This window comes from Mustela putorius, unplaced genomic scaffold, assembly GCF_011764305.1.
Source record: "Mustela putorius furo isolate JIRA1106 unplaced genomic scaffold, ASM1176430v1.1 tig00003942_pilon_pilon_pilon, whole genome shotgun sequence".
NCBI classification, from domain to species: domain Eukaryota; kingdom Metazoa; phylum Chordata; class Mammalia; order Carnivora; family Mustelidae; genus Mustela; species Mustela putorius.
This window is the reverse complement of record NW_025422087.1, coordinates 764270-784531: the sequence shown is the minus strand read 5'-3', so window position 1 is coordinate 784531 and position 20262 is coordinate 764270. Positions and strand designations below refer to the sequence as shown.

General features: G+C 44.3%; 1 protein-coding gene across 3 annotated transcripts in view; it reads left to right on the top strand.

Annotated features, from left to right (window-relative positions):
- Nucleotides 1-20262, top strand: part of ATP8A2 (ATPase phospholipid transporting 8A2) — a 604668-nt gene that overhangs the window by 553906 nt on the left and 30500 nt on the right. For all 3 annotated transcript variants that reach the window (XM_045069586.1, XM_013049724.2, XM_004780021.3), the window contains exon 35: nucleotides 1192-1296. In XM_045069586.1, the coding sequence (XP_044925521.1) occupies nucleotides 1192-1296 (105 nt within the window). The remainder of the gene's footprint in view (nucleotides 1-1191; nucleotides 1297-20262) is intronic.

Genomic DNA, 20262 nt, shown 5'->3' with positions numbered 1-20262 from the left:
CATTATCTTAACAGACTTTCTTCCCTTGAAGGTGGAGGGTGGGCGGGTGTATGTGATTTCCCTGCAACAGCTCCCATCTCCCAACTGTTCCCGTTCCATAGTGCTCCCTCGCAAAGATGCTCCGCATTGGTTCACCTTCTGTTTTTGAGTCCTGGTCCTTAACAGGGTCTTCACATCTGTTCACGCTGAAACGACTGATAAGCTTTTCGGAACAAGGAAAACTGCCCTGTATTGCTAAGCCCGGAGCCTTTTTGCTTCTTGAGTTTTTCTTTTCCCGTCTCACACCCGTGTCCAGCTAACCGACTTCCTTCAACTGTATCCTTTCCAACCAGGAGTCTGTGTGCAGTCTCAACTTTAGGGAGACCCTAGATCAGTCGCTTATTTGAACATTTGTCAGGTATTCTTCATTTAACCAGAAAAAGGGCGCAGGCAGCTATTCCTACAGTTCAAGGGGTGTAATGGAACCAGGCTAATGGAACCAGGCTGAGGTTTCAGCTGTGGTCAAGAGGCCAGCTTGTTTTCTTACTCCCTCAGTTGTTTTACTCTGGGGGCCCACGAATATGGGCCCTAATGGTAAGTCTCTGCAAGAGAAGGGTGGAAAAGCTGTGCCCAGATATTTGTGTTGACCCTAAATTTCAGATGCACGGTTTGACTTGAAGAGCGTGAACTCCAGCATTATAAATCCCATTCCTGCTGTGACCGTGTATCTTTCCATGCTAAAAAGAGAACAAACTGCTCACCTGGGGCTCTGTGATCACAGGGGCCTGGGCCAAGGGACCTGCATATATCCACTTGGGGAAGGATTTAAAGCATCCCCTGGGTTCCCAGATCCTGCAGTGAAAAGCTTTAGAAATAGACCCGTGAACATCCCGTGAGCCTGGATCTTTGGTCTGAATGGCGGGGGTCCTCAACCAGATCCTCAGGCTTTCAGCAACAAGCTGTGTTCTTTGGGGGATGTGGGGTAATAGGAGGTTCATGGTCCAAGTGTGTTCCTCAAAACTTGGGATGCTTCCCAGGTTATGAAAGTAGAATCCTGGCCATACGCAGGGACAGTAAGAGTATTCCGTGATGTCCGAAGCCGCAGCCTCAGCCTCAAAGGGCTTCCAGAGATGACCCCAAAGGGAGCGACCATCTCTACAGCTGTGTAAGTTTCATGTGTCATGTGCTTTTTGTCTTTCCCTTGTGATACAGGGCCAAGCACACCTGCAAAAAAACATTGCTGGAGGAGGTACAGGAGCTGGAGACGAAGTCCAGAGTGATGGGGAAGGCGATGCTTCGGGACAGTAATGGAAAGAGGTGGGCCAGCTTCGACCGAGTGTGTGGGGAGCACCAGTCCTCCCGGCCCTTCTCCCTACCTTTCCTTCCCGGCTTTCTGTTTCTCTTCTCGGTTTTCCATGTGAGCATGAACTGCTGTTTTAAGTGTTTTGGTTATTCTCTAAGAATACCATCATAGGGAGATTTAAATTACATTTTCTCTGTGGTCACATGAAATCTAGTCTGTCCCCAGGTAAAGCGGGGGGTTTTTATTGGGTCCGGGTAAAACAATGCACATGTAGAAAACAGAAATAGTAGCAATACTACCCTGACGTGGACAAGTTCTGTTTTAGTTATATTACCAAAGAGTATTTAAAAACTAGGCCTTTTGAAACCAGGGCCAGTTATTAGACTAGAGAATGAGTATTTACCATGAAGGTTTGTGTGCCAAATGACACCTGTTATTCATGTCAATCTTGTTATATATAGTTCATGGCAAGTATACATGGGCCTTTTTGTTTTCCTTTTCATGAATTATGGTTTTCTGCTTGGGTTGAGAAAACTATCATGTGAACATCCAGGCTAGTTCAGAGAGACAAATGTTATCATTCCCTTCCCTTATTTCTGGTAGAACCTCGGCCGCCTCCTCCCCGTCTCTAAGTTGGGTATGAGAAAAGCTTTTGATTAATCATTTTTGTTATGATGCTATTAGATTGCATTTAGTTAAAGCCCATATACTACCAAAGAAAGTCTACCTGCACCCAAGAACAGTTGAGCATCGCTGTCTTAAACACATGGCATGTCTGCAAGATTATGAGTACAGCTGTCCTGCAAATGCTTCGGAGGAAGTCTGTATGTACCTGCCAGGGAAACAAAAACCTACAAGTTGAACACTTTTAGAGACCCCTCCTGTGTGTCTTGTTTTATTCTGTTTATTCATACCATCTTTCAAAGTCATGAAGACAAAAAGCATTTCTTTATAAGAGAATCTGAATTTTGAGAAGTATTAGGAATATTGCTTTAAATTACTGCAGATGTTTTAGGAGAGGGGTAGTCGAGTCCGTAGCTGAAGTTGTGGTTTTTGTATTTGTTTATGGCATTTTTTAACAAGCGAGTCCATTAGCATCCGTTACATGGCAGCTGTGCTCGTCACTCTAAAAAATAATCTGTCAACAGGACAAAAACCACTGTCTTTAATAACCGAAAGCCATGAGTGTATGAGGACAGCGGCAAGGCCTTAAGCAGGTCTGTACAGAACCATTACACCAGGCAGCCCACGGCCAAGGCCAGCGCTCTCCATTAGATACTTTAGGCATAGTGCTTAGCACCTACTAGATTTTCAAGGACTTAGAAAATTCTTGACCCCCCCCCAAATGTTCATAAGCTCTAAAAATAGGGAGAAACCTCTGCAAATTGAAATTCATAAAGGCTTAAAACTCTACAAAATGCAGATCAATTTTAGTAACCACTTAGGTTTATTAAGTACACAATTTTGACTTCTTTGAAAACCACTCCCAGGGCCTCTTAGATCTCAAGAATGCTCACTCACACACAGTAGCTGCTGAGAGATCTTGGGTAATTTCTAAGTCAAAGGAGAATTTCAAAGCCAAATTCTAAAACTTTTATGCGACGTTGGACAGGAAAACCTTGCGCCTCACATGGCATAGGAAGGCGCTTTGCCATGTTTGATCTAATATGGGTCAGGGTCTGATTCTGGCCCTGCAAGCTTATAAGGCTGGACATGGGGTGGGGAGCAGGGAGGTATTGAGAGGAGGCAGCAAACTGGGAGGCCATCTGGCTTGAGAGGTGAAGGTCTTCGCATGGGGGACGGGATGGAAAACAGGGCTTGGAGGAGGTGAGCAGACGGAAGTGATGAGTGCGTATTTCCGTCAGAGGGAGCAGCCTGTGGGTGGGGGGGTGCCCGGTGGGATTGTGTGCCCTGGTGCAATTCACCCCAAGGGATCTGGAGCCCGTGTTTCAGTTCTGGCTCAGCTGCTTAGCCATGTGACCTTGGACAAGCTATTTCCTACAGTGGGATGGTCTCTTCATCCGCAGCAGAAGAGTAGTATGTGCGGGAAGTGAGGCCGGGGCTCATGAAACAATGCGCAGAGCGCAACATATTGCCTGACCCGTGGCTGGAATGCAGAGTGTCAGCTGCTAGCCTTCACTTTGGTGGGGGGTGGGGGGGTGGGGGGTGGTGTATGAGCCCTCCTCACTGTTAATAAAAAGAATGGAATTTTTAAAGCTCACATATCCTGTTCACAACTCACTTTTCAATGTTTCAGTGAATTTCGGAAGATAATTACAGCTTAAGTGTGGTCTCTTACTGTCTGCATTTTAAAATCTGTTTTCTGATCGCTTTGTCAATTTTGCAACCTTGTAGTTGTACCCAGGGCTCATGAAACGTGAGTGTGCCCCGCCCCCACCTCCTGACTGGGGCTCCTCTAGTCCCAGTGTCCTGCCTCACTTGTGTGATCGCTGCCTCCCATCAGCTTCGGAGGGCCCAGCCACCACCACCACCACCACTGTTTGTTTTTTTCTCCCTCCTAATTGCTCCCAGATTTTCTGGGTGGTCCTTTGCAAACTAGATAGTGGGACCGGCTCCTCTGATTTTGTCCTGCTTGGCCTCACAACTGTTCGTTTATCACCTTTGTTTGCTTCTTTCACACCTGCCTGGATTCCTGGGCGGCTCTGGTACCTGGAGGGGTGGGGGAGGGGTGGGGGAGGGGTGGGGGAGGGTAAGCCCAGGGCCTGGGGTGGGCGGGGAGGTTCCTTCAGCTCCCTTCCTCCTTTTAATGATTTAGAGACACCCTCTTGGAGCGAGCCTGAGTACTTCTCTCTCTCCTCACACGTCCCATTCCTTAATCCCACGGCCGTCTAATATTTCAGTAGGCTCGTGCGTCTCTCTGTTGCTTTTAGACTGGTGCATAGTAAACACTCTGTAAATATTTGTTGGCTGACTGGCACTGCAAAAGCCCAGTGAGCTGGTGAGGAAGAGAGGAAGGTGAGCCCGCATTCTCTGTGCAGGGCAGCTGGAGCCCGTGGCGTAGGCCCACGTTAAGAGTAGCCATGGAGCGCTGCTGAGAGGCCAGCGGCCACTCGGCCTGTCATGAGGGGACCACTTACTTCACAGCTTCAGAACAGAGCTAACAGGATCACAGATGGACAGATGCGTGGGACATTAGCATTGCCTCCCCATACAGAGATGAGTAAGGCTGGGAGCTGGTCCTCCCACCGACCCTGCCTTCCAGGGCCTCTGCTCGCCAGGTGTCCTCGACATCCCTAACCACCGGACAGCTATGCAGCTCAATGCTGAAAGCTTTCCTTAAGGCCCCTTCAGTACACTCTGCCAAGTCATAAAACCTAGGTCCAAGTCACCGGCAAATATTAGAGCAGTTTTTCTCAGGAATGTACTCATAAGAATATAGAACAAAAATTTTTATGCATTAATCTTAAAAAAAAAAAAAGGCCCTTTCATGCCAAATTTGCAATTACAATTTTGACGGTAGCTAGGAATTCTAAGTGTTCCCCTATGCCCTTTATCCATGCAATAAAATACTTCAACTTACCATTTTATTGATCTTGTCAAAGCCCCAAACTCTTCTATTATTTTGATAAACATGAAAATTTCATTAGCACACTCCTGCACTTTTGCATTAGTAAATTTTGTCTTCCAAAATGAACATGTGTCATTTATGCACAATTAAGCCTGTACTCATGACTTAGAGAATAAAAGCTGATAAGGAGAAAAAATGAGATCTATGGGCGCCTGGGTGGCTCAGTGGGTTAAGCCGCTGCCTTCGGCTCAGGTCATGATCTCAGGGTCCTGGGATCGAGTCCCGCATCGGGCTCTCTGCTCAGCAGGGAGCCTGCTTCCTCCTCTCTCTCTGCCTGCCTCTCTGCCTACTTGTGATCTCTCTCTGTCAAATAAATAAATAAAATCTTTAAAAAAAAAAAATGAGATCTATGACTGAGATATCGAGAAAGGACAGGGAAAAAAGAAAATGCTTCAGGTGGAAAATAGAAATATTTTCATTTTGTCTTTTATTTTGTTTTTTTCCTGATGAAACCTTTTTCTTGGTGTATTGTCTGTGTACCTCACAAACACTAGACACTTGTTAATATTTGTATTGTTCAGAATACCTTTCCCCAAGCCATCTTCCCCAAAAAACTTGACCAAGAGATATCCCTCGTGTCCTGTGTGTAGAATAGAATCTATCATGCATGTCAGTACCTTGCACATGTCTCAAAAAATGAGCTAAGGAAAGAATTCTTTCTTTCAATGTTTTGGTAGTATTTTCTCCCTCTCCTTCTTTATTCCTAAAGTGTAACTCATGTGACTGTATTGTTCCTCTGGTGGAAGAAAATCTACTGGTGGCCACTTACCTTTATAAATATAATTTTTTTAAATGTCCAGGATGTCATGTAAGGTTGACAAACTAAATTTTCCCCCTTTAAATTGTTTTTCTTCCTCAGGGCAAAGTAGAGGATATTTGGGTATTCTGGGTATGACAGCAGTCAGGAAGCAAGGTGAATATATTTGATGAAAACATTGCGTTTTCTAGTTATACTTAATCCAAATAAACCACAAGAAGACCCTTGTTTTGTTTTAGAACTTCTTTCTGTTCACCACAGTTGTTGGAGTGGACGGGGGAGGGTAGGTCCCGGCTGATTTTTCTCCAGTTTCAAGGTCAAGGAGTTCTGGTTGCTACCCTTGGCTTTCACCAGCAAGGCAGTGGGATTCTCTTTCACTTAAGTGCCTCCCCGGAGTATGGTTTACTCTGTGCCCTGAGTAAAGGTAGCCGGGTGACTGGTCTTTGCCTTATAGTGAGTGATCACTGAATCTCTTACTTGGTTTTATGTCCTCATGAATGTTGATACATGGGCTCTGTGACCCCAGGGCCCAGCCGGCACACACAGGGTAATCTAGACAGCCTGTCTGCCTCTTGGGGATTCAGGAGGGAAACTTGATTCACTCCCGTGTCTGGGTGCCACAGCCTGGGCTCACGCAGCGCCTGTGTCATCAAGGCTACCGCTGTGCAGATAGGCGGGGCACGGGTCCAAGCCAGCCATCTGGGAATCCTAATGGAGTGTTATCAGGGGAAAAATAGAAGCCAGAGCCTGAAACATATCAGCACCATTTTCAAACACACCAAAGATCATTCCTCCATTCCAGGCGGCACTCACCTGGTGCTCTTTTAAAAACCAATTAAATTTTTTAAAAAAATTCCCCAGTACATTTTGAGGTGAGTAGCCACTATGCTTTGAGCTTTAAACAGAGATCCTTTGATCTTTAAAATAATGTTTAGGGATGCCTGGGTGGCTCAGTTGGTTAAGCATTTGCCTTCGGCTTAGGTCATGATCCCAAGGTCCTGGGATGGAGCCCTGAATCAGGCTCCCCACTCAGCAAGGAGCCTGCTTCTCCCTCTGCTCACTGTTCCCCTCCTTGTAAGCTCTCTTGCTCACGTTCTCCCTCTCTCTCTGACAAATAAGTAGATAAAATGTTAAAAATAAATAAAATAATATAACGTTTAAAAACTTTTTGGTGTTGTCACACCTCCCGGGTCAAAACTGTTTAATTGCTGAGTCAAAGATAAATGCAAGCAACCCTCAAAGTAGGAGATACACCAGCTTGATGATATCTTATTTCCCCAATGTAGACTTTGTATCAGTTCAGAAAGAATAGTTTTTCCTTCTAGTGTGGACTGTTGTCAGCTCGTGTCTCTCTGTCTTCCCTTTGTTTCCCCTTTCCACCCTTCTTCTCCCTAAAGTATCTATTAGTTTTTTATTAGCTAAAATGATAGGAAATTATGGCATCATTTTAGCAAACTTCTCCAGGCCAGGTGGCAAATGTCTGCTTCCAACACCTGGTTAAGATCTATTTCACTTCCAGCTGCATTTTTTCCATCACTGTGTCATGAAGCAGAGGAAAGAGCACAGGGCGTTGAGACAGACAGACCTGAGCAGGGCTCTCTGAGCCCCGCCACTCACTCAGCTGTGTGACCTTCGTTGGGTTATTACCTTCTCTGAACTTCAGCTTTCTCATCATCAAGTGACTTGGAGTTTTAAGGGAAAGTGTACATATTAAATCTGTAGCAGATGGAGACGTTCGGGCAGTAGTAACCCCCCTGTTGTCCCATAACATGGAAGCTGAATACCAAGTTTCAGCTTCTAACACATGTGGGTTTTCCCCAGTGCCCTTAGAGCATACGTACAGCACACACACTGGGTCACCTCATCAGGGTATGCCCCCCTTGCCTGGGGCAAAGAGCATGGATCCAGCCCAGTCCCAGGCAAACCAGAGCAGCTTGAAGAAGCCACAGTGAATGTGGGGTCAGGAGCATGGGGGAGAGTTCGCAATCCTGACAGTTGCCCAAGTCAGCCTTGGATTCCAGCATTCACGAAGTCCACCTTGCAAAGAAAAGCATGTTCCCAGCCAGCTGTGTCCCACACCCAGACTGTCTGTACGCAGCACACCTCGGGCCGAGCTGGCCATCTTCTCTCGAGGCCCAGGCCTTCCTTTGGAGTTTCCCACCCACGCCCCCCCCCAATCAGTGACAAGTTGCCACAGTACCTCAGACACCTTTTCTGCATCATCCTGTCCCCTTTCTGCTGCCATGTACAGCAGGGGGCCAGGACGCTGAAACAGGCCATCTTTGCAGCCCCCGACCGGCACCGTTCCTGGGGTCCGTGGCTTCTTTGCCCTGCTGTCCCCCTGACTGGCCCCCTGCTGTGGTACCTCGCTCCACCCTCCACACGGCCGAGCCTGTTTCCAAAGCACGACCCTACTCCTGCCACTTCCTGGCCTAGAACCTTTCCTGTTAGCGGCCCAACTGAGTGCAGACTGGGGCCACACAGACATGTCCTCCTCCTCTCCCTCTACTGGCCTCCCGCCTCCCCTTGCCCTCCCAAGCTGCCCCTCCCCAAGCTTGGTCATGCTTTTCTGGTGCTCCCTCTTGGCCCTTCTCTGTTGGCTGGTTTTAGACGACAGTGTCCGTACTGGGTCGTGCTCTGGGTGCTCAGGAACAAATGAGGCAGACCCTTGTGCTGGGGGGACCTGCAGTCCTGAGGACATACGCTTCCACCTCCAGACCCCTCTCCGACGGGACTGAGTTGTCTGACTTCTCACCACTAGGATAATGTCTCCCTGGCCTGTCTTTATTCATTTTTAAAGTTTTTTCAGTTATTCAGATATCCAACATACACAACAGTAGGGCATCTAATACAAAGAACGGTATCCTCGGGGCGCAGATTTTGCCACAACCGCGTCATCTAGCTCTCGTTCGGCCCTGTTTGGGTTTCGCTGACGCTTACAAAGCAAATCCTCAGCCTCACATCTCACCCTCACATACTTCAGGATATTGCTCTAAATCTCACATCCTACATTTTAACATGGATTATCTGTTAATATATATTATGCTACTACATATAGACACTGTAACTGCAGTGCCTATTATCACATCTAAAAAATTAAGAACAATTCCTTGGTATCCGTTGACACCCAGTCTGTAAACAGATTTTCTGGGTTCTCCCAAGCCTCTCTTGTTAGGGATTTATTAGGTCTGTGTGAGGATCGAGGCAAGGGCCACATGTAACCTTTGGTCGCTGTGTTTTTAAATTTCTTTTAATCCCAAGGTGGACCCCCCCTCTTCCTTGTTTTTAATGCCATGGGCTTAACAGGAGTTATGCCCATTTTCTTTTTCTCACAATGATTATCACCACATGTTGTGAATGAGTTTGCTCCTAGGCAGAAAAGGGGGCTCAGCCTCAAGGAGGTGGGCTCACCTCTCCCCCTAGCATCACACAAGCAAAATCAGAGGCCAGACCCTCATCCCTGACTCCAGGCTTCCTTCAACAAAGCCAGGGCATTGAGAGCTCCCCAAGTGCTTGCATTTCCAATTGCATCTCAGTTAGCCTGTGTGGAAAGCAGTGGAGCCTCCAGAAAGACCAGGAGGGGTAGTTTCCTAAAAGCAGGAATCTGATTGGAAGCTTCAGGAAAAGGTCAAAACCTGCCACTTTGATAACATTGATTGCAGAACTCCAAGGAAACTAGAAAATAATAGTTGAACATTGGTACCTTATCCACCCCTAAATGTAGAGAGAACCTGGAGACTACCCCCACCCCCCAGGAATACGGAAATCAGTCAGTCTGTCAACTTTGGGGCAAATACAAAGGAGTCCACGGAGGCGCTCAGCTGCTTTGATAGGACTCAGAAAAGAAAAGCCTTATTGGGGAAGATGATTTCCAGCCAGAAGCACCTTAATGGAGACTAGGATGGTCTATGAGAGAAACTAATTAAGTGGATTTAATCCCACGTAGAGAAGAACACAGCGCAGCGATGGTGGTAGAGACTACAGGGCGAGGTTCTGAGAACAGTGGGAGAGTCCACCGCACCCTCACGCAAGCCCAGGGAAACTTGCGCCTTGCTGACAAATACTCAGAACAGGTGAGGAAATGCATTAGTAGAACAAAGGGAGTAAACGGCGCAGGAAATTACAGAAAGGCTCACTGGATTACCCAAATGGGGATTTCTGGTGACTGTTTGCATCCTGGGCACAGGAAAGAGAGAGGATGAGGAAAATCAACTCCTAGGGAAGTAAAACACCTAATTAGCATTTACCTAATGCCTAAGCCTCCTGTGTCAACGGAGAATAATTGGGTCTCTGTTATTTTACGGATGGTAAATCCTGAGTGCCTTTGGGATTGTTGTTGTTGTTTAATAATTTAAGAAAACTTTTATAAATACCTTTTGTCCTATGTTACGAAGCAAGTAAAGGACTTCTTGTTTCCCCTTTGAGTGGCTCATTAGCTGTGCTCCACATCCCAGGAGCCGAGCCACTGGCCGTTGCTGTAATGAAAGGATTGCCGAATGTTTATTCAGTCTCTGGGAGAGGATGAAGAAACCGTGGTCTGACTCGCTTCGGGGAAGTGAGCTGATGGGCGTGGAGGCAGGTCAGTGTCAGGTCTTGGCGTGCTCGTAACATGTCCTTAGACTCTGTATCCAGGATGACCTAGGCCCATTTATTTTGCCCATCAGGGCTTAGGTTAGTTGAATGTCAGCTCTCTCTATTGGCTGACAGGCCCCTTTTCGAAAATTATTTTTACTTGAGAGGCTAATGCCAGTCACGAATGCTGATAGCTCGTCTCGTGCCTTGTAAAGCAGTATGAAATATTCTAATGCCCTCCCCCTTTTTGGGGGGAAGTCAGTTTTATTTAACCCATTTGAACAACAATAAAAACATGCAGAGGTAAGTTTTTCAATAATATTTTTTCACCGTGTAGGTCTTATCATTTGAATAGCGATATTTCACATTCCAAGCAGAGATTAGTTCTTCGGGAGGTTTTGAGAAGATCTTAGCTAATCGCCTTTCTACTTCATTATCAGTGAGTGTCTGCTTTTTAGTGTGACTCCCTTTTCCTCCCTGCCTCCAGCTGTGATGGTGAAGCATTCCAGCCAGCAGAAAAGGGATGGCCAGGAACATCCACTCTGAAATCCAGTTACAATTTAAACATAATCCAGGAACCCAGATTCCTCTGCTCATTTCTCAATGGGCCATTCCTAAATCCTTAGGGAGGCTGAGGAAAGAAGGGTAGACCCCCTAGCACCCCAAAAGTACAGGTGCAAATTTGCTTCTGTAGTGCCTTTAAGAGAATTATGGAATCCCTTGGATGTATTAGACTCTGAGGTGAAAAGAACTTGAGAGGCAGTGCTGGACCTTTTTGTTTATTTTGGGTGTGTTTTTGTACATAGCGCTGATAAGAGCACACACACCCAGGTGCCAGGGGTGGGTTTGTGGCAAGGGGCAGTGGTTGCCATCTCTGTGCCTGGCACTTGGAAAGCCAGTTACGGGCCATTTGGCTGCAGGTGAATAGGACATCATTGACCTTGTAGTCGAGAACTCAGAGAATTTGTAAAAACTGTCACTCAGAGATGATCGTTGTGGCAGGAATTGCTGCATTTAGCATGGATTTGTTGAACTTTGGGAGAAATCTCTCTATTAATAAGAGCAGAAGAAGAAAATGAATGTGTCTCTCAAGTGCACAAAAGAGGAAATTCATCCACAGGCCAGGACACAGGAATGACTACTTATCTTACAGTGTTGGTGGTTTAGCCATTCAGTGAGTTGCAATTACGTCTTCCCTTTCTAACAAGGCAGTGATAATGTGGTTATTCAGTGTTTATTCTCTTGCCCTAGCAATTAGGATTGGCTCAAGGCACCTCAGGAGGTGGTAATTGGGAATTCACACTTGCTAATGAGTAAACATGTTGGCTTCATAGCAAATAGAATCAGTGTTTGGCTTAATACGGACAAGTCAGTTACTCATCATGCAACAGATATTTACTGAAAACCGAGGAGGTGCCAGGCCAGGGTGTGGCATGGGATGAAAAAGATGGGTCCCCGCCGTGTTCGAGCTCACATACCAGTGAAGGCAACAGCGAACAAACCAGCAAGTAAACAAGAGAATCAGTGATGACCACTATGAGGAACATGGAACAGAGGTTTGTCGTAGAGGAATGAATGGGTTTGTGTGTCAGGAAAGCCTCTCAGGACAACACTTAGAGACCTAAGTAAAACACACAGCCAACCCAACAAAGATCTGGGGAGGATGCATCACAGACAGCAGGAAGAGTTGGTGATCAGGCTGATGATGCTTACAAAGTACGGGGCTAAGTCACCCAAGGGGCCAGGTAAGGATACAGGGTCAGGATTTCAGCCACCAGGAGCCATGGAAAGTGCTTAAGCAAGAGAGATGCATGACCCAATGCTGTAAAATACGTGATTGCCATGCTATTCGAAAGCCATAGACTCCCATTCTTCAAACGTTAGGTTAAATATATATATATGTATATATACATATATATATACATACTTTTTTCATATATATATGAAAATACAAAAAAGTAAAAAAGAACTTTTTTTAGTATCAATTCATTACAGCAGTTAAAATTAACACATTTGTTTTAAAGTCAATTAGTTTAACAGTGAGATGATTTTTCAGAATGATAGAAATTTGAAGTAAGTCTTATGGAGGACAGATATCTTATCCAAATTTTTTCTATTTTCTTTTGGCCGCATTGAGAAAAGCCCTGATGTACAAAGATCAGTTGCCATATTAATAGTGTTTCGTTAGGGCACCTGAGTGGCTCAGTGGGTTAAGTTCTGGTTATGATCCTGGGATTCTGGGATGGAGCCCTGCATCGGGCTCCCTGCTCAGCAGGAATTCTGCTTCTCCCTCCTCCTCCCTCTGCCCATCTCCTCTACTTGTGCTCTCTCACTTTCTTTCTCTCTCAAATAAATAATAAAATTAAAAAAAAATAATGTTACATGGTTCACCTCATAATCTTAGTCTATTTTCTTTGGTTCTTATGTTTAATAATATATTTGCTTACTATGTAAAACAATATAAATAATAATATATAAGTATGTATTACTCAATAATTGAGTAATCATTATTAAATAGAAATAGAAATAATACAGAAATAATTTATATCAATAATATAAATTTGCCTACATTTCTTATAAATGACTCAAGTCATATGAAGAAGCAGCCAACAGTTTACATCAGCACTAAAATTCTCTAAAATAGCCTCACAGATATTAATTGTTCTCTTGTTACATAACTGACTTATGCAGACATGAATACGGCCAAGCAATGTACTTGAAACAGAATAGACTAATTGCCAGTATTATTTTGTATATAATGGACATAAAATGCTTTTTTAAGAGTAACAATATATAATTACAACCTTTCTAGTAAGTGACCTATTTATATAGTTGAATATAAAAAAATTTAATTTTAAATTTTTATAGAAGGAGGTTAACTTGAAAACATTAGTGGCTTTTAATATATTAAGGTTTGCTGTGCATTACATAAAATATTTAAAGGTTTTTGTCTTAAATGTTTTTAAAAATATATCATGTATAGAGAATGCAACTTAAAAACTAGTGGTTGAGGGGTACCTGGGTGTCTCAGTCATTTAAGTGTCTTACTCTTGATTTCGGCTTAGGTCATGAACTCAGGGTCCTGAGTTCTAACCACATGGTGGTCAGCGGGGAGTCTGCTTGTCCCTCTCCCTCTGCTGCTCCCCTCACACACTCACTCTCTCTCAAATAAATAAATAATTAAAATCTATAAAAACTAGTGATTGAAAAATAGTAAACAGTGCTGTAACTTTGAAAGCATATATTACCCCTGTATTTCAATTTAATCACAATATCCAGAAGCATACATTCATCAAAAAATTTGAAGACTTTGGTAAGAATATACACTTTAGAGAAAGTAAAACACGTGTAGTTATTTTAATGTCACTTACACATATAGTTTAGGGAATATAAATTTAGGGATTAACTTAATTTTTGGCATTTAAATTAAAAAAGTATAACAGTGTAACTTTTATATGCCCTCTCTGAATTTATGGATAAATATCATTTTCCATCACTGGTGGAATAAAGAATTTCCAATTCTGCCCTAGAGTTTTTTTTTTTTTCTGGTTCATCACAAATAGTCAAGATTTCAGATGGAAAAATTTTTAGCTATTCCATGTATTTCTAGAATGATAGTTGTTTTGTTTATTAAAGCACTGGTATGTCACCAAGACCTTTTATCGTCCTGGCTATATCCTACCTGTTCAGAAAGCATTTGCTTTTCTAAAAAAAAGCTAAGGACAGGAACTTGCTGATAGTGCTTTTGTCATTTGCAACTTGGGGATCATTGTCCATGCTGTCATCTTTCTGCCATGCTCGCATATCTATTGAAAATTGAAGAAATATCCAAGTTGCCACAGGCTAGAGACAAAACCATTTCCACGCCCTCCATTCAGGCAGAGTCTTGCACTGGCTGCAGAAGACACAGGCATTCAGGGAGAGCAAGGAGGCATGGGCTGGTAGCGTCCATGTTGCCGGTTGTATTCTTTGACCAGGCGTCTACAGATACTCTGTGTGCTGGAGCACTGGAGACGCTGTGACTTTCAGAGTAGGAGCCCAGGGAGCTTCTTGTTGGATAACCCAGAGAAAGGCTGCAGCCACGTGTCTCCTCAGCATTCTGACCTCTGCTGCTTTATATGTGCAAACCGTGCCATCCTAGGTGGACTGGCTGAAGACCGCTTCGCTGCTGTTCCTCAGAGTTTCTCCCTTTAGTTTCTTCAGTATGGAGAAATGGAAATACACTTGCGGCCTCAAAAACAAGGGAGTTGCATTTGTGCTGTTTTGTGGGGACTGTCTCTGGGAAAAGTGCACTGTCTGATTCCAGATAAAGAGTTTCCATGAGGATCTTTGGGGATTTCTTCCATTAGGCCCAGCAGACGTTCTCATTTATGTACTTTAGATGCTCGGTTCTTATTGTTCCTTTAGGCGACTTTTTCTTCTTCCTTTTTATGTAGTATTCTCAAAGAACATAACCACATCATTCCATGAAGTTTACTTCATTGTTCTGTCACTGCTGGATTCCTTGCATTAATTTCTTTCTTGAGCACAGAAGCTTATACTTAAACCATGCATAGATTTCATGTTTTCTGACTTTTGTTCTTTTATAGCTCTGTTGGAACATGTCCAACTTATGACATCATTAGAAATGTTGCACAGGCTCTGAGATGCACCTTCTGTTTACCCATCTTGATTTTCTGTGCTGCTGTTCATGTTAGTGTCCATAACAAATATTTTCACCTTTCTAACAACTGATATGTGTGTATATAATGTGTGTGTGTGTGTGTGTGTACACATTTCTCATCAGCTTCTACCACTTACAAGAACAAAAGAATATCTGCCATTTACAAGAACAACAAAAAAAAATGAAATCATAACAAAAGAAAAACCTGATCATTGAATTTATAGTGAAGTTTATCATTTGTTCTCCCAAACCTGTGTCCACCCATCTGTGAACAGGACAGGACACCATGCTCCTTTCTTTTTTTGAGTCTTCTTCTTTATGTTTTGATTTTTAAAGATTTATTTTAGTGAGAGAGACTTATTTTGATTTTGAGAGAGTGCGCACATGCGTGCTTGCAAGTGGCGGGAGGGGCACAGAGGGAGAGAGAGAGAATCTTCAAGCAGACTCCCGCTGGGCACAGAGCCTGACTCAGGGCTTGATCCCAGGACCCATTAGATCATGATCTGAGCTGAAACCAAGAGTCATACACTTAACTGACTGAGCCACCCAAGTGCCCTCTTTTTGTTTCTGTAGACCATCACCCATTTACATCCAAACTCTACAAACATTTTGTACTAAACCCCTGCTGACAAGTAGTTTCATGACTTTTTTAAAATGTCTGTGAGTAGGCATATCCTGTTGTTGAAGGTCACATTATAAAAGTATATCTCTCTGACAGAACCTTGGTTCATTCTCTTCCTAAGCTTCAGGGATCAGCCTGGATAAAAGTGGAGTTTCTGAGAAGTTTCCACACATGGTTGCTCATACTTATTCACTCACTCAGAGATGCCAAAGTTGTCATCCTTTGTGCTGATGCTAATTCAGGCAAGAGCATGTACTGAGCCTTGCATTTTGCCAGAGATCGTGCTAGGTGATGAAGAAATAGGAGAAGAGTAAAGTGATGATGTCAGATGAGCAGATAAGGAGAATGGGAATACAGTGTGCAAAGTGCTTTAAGAGAATGATGGAGAGACTGTCAGGAGTGGAGAGCCCAGTGCAAATTAGAATTTGTTCACAGGGAGTAAAGCAGCGGAAGGGGATTCTGGCTGCAGAGAATAACTCTGCAGAGTTCTCATAACACAATGAAAAGTTTCAGTATGAGGGGCCGGGAGTCCATCATGGTGGTGAAAGGTTACGTTGGACAAGTAGGTAAGAACCAAATCATGTGACCCACGATGAGGTTGCCGTTTTATTCTCTGAGCCACAGGGAGCCATTAAAAGCCTCACTAATTAGAAGTAGCTATTGAATGAGATCTCATGAGTAGAGAATATTAAAAAGAGCCACTTGGCCTTTCTTCATCAATGTCTCTACAGTTTGTACAAAAATGAGGTAAAGCTGTGCCCAGAATTCCTCTGTCATATGGGGCTGTGTCAGGATGTGCATGTTCACTCCCCTGCTCTAGAACAACTTGGGTTACAAGAAGGCTCTCTTATAGTGGTTTCACACTCTTTTTGAGGAGAAGAGGAAACTTCTAGGTTGCTAACTGCCTGGCAGATAAGCACCAAACAAGCAAATATGCAATTTAGGGTAATGCCCCCCCCCCAACCCCAGGCTGACATCCAGCCCCAGGGACTTCCTAGCCCTGCTGACACGGGAAATGCAATTTCTCAGACAACACCTAATGGGTAGCTGTTTATATAACATAGATGTTATTTGTCCTATAACATACCAGCTATAAATAACATATGCTGGTTACAAGAATGAAAAAGATGGTAAAACTTAGATTACTATTATGAATTATATCCAAAAACTGTACTTCAGCTAATAACCACAAGATGTATCTCAAGGCCACAAGGCCAAGAATGAGTAGCCAAGTCCCATCTTGTCCTCTCCATACTCTTTCAGGTTAACGCTACTCTCCTTGATGCTTTCCTGGGCATACACTCTGCGTTCCTCCAAGTCTGTCCTTGGACCAATGGCTTGTAATTGTTTTAGAACAAGAAATCTTCTATCTATAGAGGTTGCTTCCCATTGCAAATAAGACAGGCCCTAATTCAAACCACCCTTCAGGTCATGAGACATCCCAGCTTGTCCAATTTGAACCTCATGCTAGAGTCCAGTCATGGTGGTTGGTTGGGTCCCTGGCCAGGAATGACACCAGGACCCAGACTATTTCTGCATTTTCACTTTGCTTTAACACTTGATACAAAGTCTGATCTAGCCCTTGTCCTGATTCCCAGGGAGGTCACCCCACATCAACCTTGTTCACAACCGTTGGAAGGAGAGTTTGCCCCTGCCAAGCAAGCAGTTCAGGGGAAGGGGCCATGTTGTGCAAACCCTTACAATCGGGGAAGTGCTGTGGGGCTTAGTTTAGGTTTGGATTACCAGAGTCCATGCACATGGGATTGTTGGGGTAGCGGGGTGTCACTCTGGCGAGGCGTGCTCCTCAGCAGGGGAGGAAAGATGTGGATGTTGGTGGAAATAGTAACATGTCCACTTTAGACCTCTGATCATCTGATGAAAGCTATGCCCTGTCCCTCTACGTGTCCGTTTTGCATTCGATTTTTAGGGGATTCACTAACCTCTTGAAGACTGTTGTTCGTCTCAAAAAAATTGCGTCATTTCTAGAGCAGAGATGCATCTTTCTCTTAGACTGTAGTGTTGTCCTGTATGCTTTCTCCATTCTGGAAGCACACTATCTAACACTGGAGATAAACTGTGGTTTTAATTCACTATTTCACCATTTTCATGGATGACCCGGAGAGATGCCAAGTAAAACATACAAAAAATTAACTGCAAACATCCAATTCATTCTTTAAAAAAAAAAAATCATAATCCAAAAGTTTTTTTCTACTGGGAAAGAGAAGGAAAACATGTTTTCCCTGTCCTGTGCCCCATGTAGTTTTATTTTCTACCACATCTTTCCTAACGCTATCCCTACATCGTTGCCATGAATCTTTCCACAGACTGCTAGGAACCAAGAGTAAGGTAATCTGGCCAGACCTGTCAGAGCAGCCACATACTGTGGGATCAGGGTGAGCCTTTTCAATGAGAAACTCTTCTCTAACCTGGAAAACATGAGCAAGCAAGGATGTGGACAATCATCTCATTTTGTACTTGGGGAAGAAATGGTTTGCCAGAAATGCCAGGCAATTTTAGCAGCTGTTCTACCTGGAAGAAGGCAAGGACCTGACCCCTGGAGAGCCCTTTCAACCTTGTCTATCCATGTGCCTATCAGTTTTCAGTAAATCCTGCTTTGAAAGTAATGAAAGAAGACCCTGGCAAAGTCTGTGTGGTGTTGCCTCCCTCCCCACGTTCACCCTGAAGAGGCTTCTTTGTAGAAGAAACTCAGGAGGATTCGATGGGTTGCCAAGACCATCCGTGGCCACCAGCCAAATAGAGTTGGTGGGGGGGGGGGTGGGTGGTCACATTTCCCAGCTTTCTGCAGCCCAGGTCTGGTTCTCAATCTGGACAGCCTTCAAAGGACACCCGATAACTGAATGTTAATTTTCCTTTTCTGTTTACCTTAGCAGTCAACACACAACTTTTAAAAGGCAGCTGTGGTATGGTTCCTGCTTGTTGCACATAGAATTTTCCAGCAGGTGTGGCCTCCCTTGAACAATTATTGCACACTTGTTCTCTTGAAACTGCTGATTTAAAAACCCACTGTTTATAGTCACTTTCTGCTGAAGAATGTGGATTAATTTTTAAATTTTTTTTTAACTTTTGGATGAAGAAGACATTTTTCAAGAGACACATTCAGGTACTTAGCCCAGCTACTTGGCCACAGGAAACAGAATTGTGAGTCTCCATACAGGATTATGGAAAATGAGATTTTAGCTCCAACTCCAAAGCAGCTCAGCTAGTTAATGGGGCCCTGACTCAGATTAGTGCCTGAGGAGGGCCCAGCTGAAGCCCTTGCATGTCCAGCCCTAGCCAACTCAGGGTTGGGGGCTGAGTAGGGGGCTGTGTAGGCCAACTGTCCCTTGGTGTCCCATGTCTCAGATGTCATTTCTGCTGTGAGAATGAAGACCCCAGACTCCAGCGCCTGCATGGGAAGCTGGGAAAAAACGTTGACCCCCCCAGTAAAGGGAATGGCAGCCACACACAGGTAGGAAGGCTAGGCCCCTGCTACATCTCGTTACAGCACGTGCACTGGCAAAGGGAAGGAAGCTCAGAGGCACACAGATGACTTTTTCCAGTGGCTTTGTCTGGCTCTACCTAGGACCTAAGTGATAATATCACACTGTTCCACGTGGGATGAGGTAAAAGGTCAGGAGAGAATACTTCCCAGTGTTGGTAGTGGAGTAGCCGGACTCCAGAGTACGCACGATCGTGAGTTCATTCACCCCTTTTTAACATCTTACTGACACACAGCCCCATCTTGTTCCAGAATGGACTTTAAACCCCTCAAAAACATGAATCAAGTGTTCTAGTTTAAAAGATAATTTGTTGAAGATTTCTAGCTCTCTCCAAGGGCTGGGCCAAACTTGGTGTGACTCACTCACGGTCTGAAGTCCTATCAGCAAAGACCCTCTGCCGAGATCTGCACATTTTCTGCCCTGTAATTCTCATAAAGAGAATTTATTGTATTCCCCACCAGTTGGGCCGTGCCATTTTCCCAGGGAGACCGTATGATGCAGCCACCTGCTTCTACTTTATGCTTTTCCTCTCTGTGAGACTCACTCGAGCCATCTGACTCTTGTGAATACTGGGAGAACACAGAGGTCAGGCTGTGCCAGGTACCTTGATCCCTCATTATCTTTAATTAGTGTTTAGGAGGTTAATCGGTACTGAAGCTTACCTTTCCTTACTTTGACAATTGAGTCGGGGGACCCTGGGGCCAACTCTGAATGGTTTGTTTGGATTCTTACTTGAATTTGTAAAGCCCAGTGTCAATTGTGGAGCCCCAGATGCTATGTGTATTGGAGGGGTCCTAGAAGAGGAGGAGCAAAGTATGGGACGGTTACTTTCACTGTAATTAATTTGCAGCTTCATGGGCCTACAAGAAAGTTTGCTTTTTTTCTTTTTTTAAAGATTATATTTATTTATTTGACAGAGATCATAAGTAGGCAGAGAGAGGCGGGGTGGGGGGGGACAGGTGGGAAGCAGGCTCCCTGCTGAGCGAGCAGAGAACCCAAATGTGGGGCTTGATCCCAGGACCCTGGGATCATGACCTGAGCCAAGAGCAGAGGCTTTAACCCACTGAGCCACCCAGGCACCCCGAAAGTTTGCTTTTTAAAAAGAAATTCACATTCATGAACAATCTCAATGATTTCAGACTTCACCCAGGTCTTCAGCTCGAAATGGCAAATTTGTATCATTTTACATATAAAGACAAGTTCACATTCAAGGAATTTAATTGATTACAATACTGTTATTAAGTCCTTACTGCTATGTCTTTCCCTTCATTAGATGC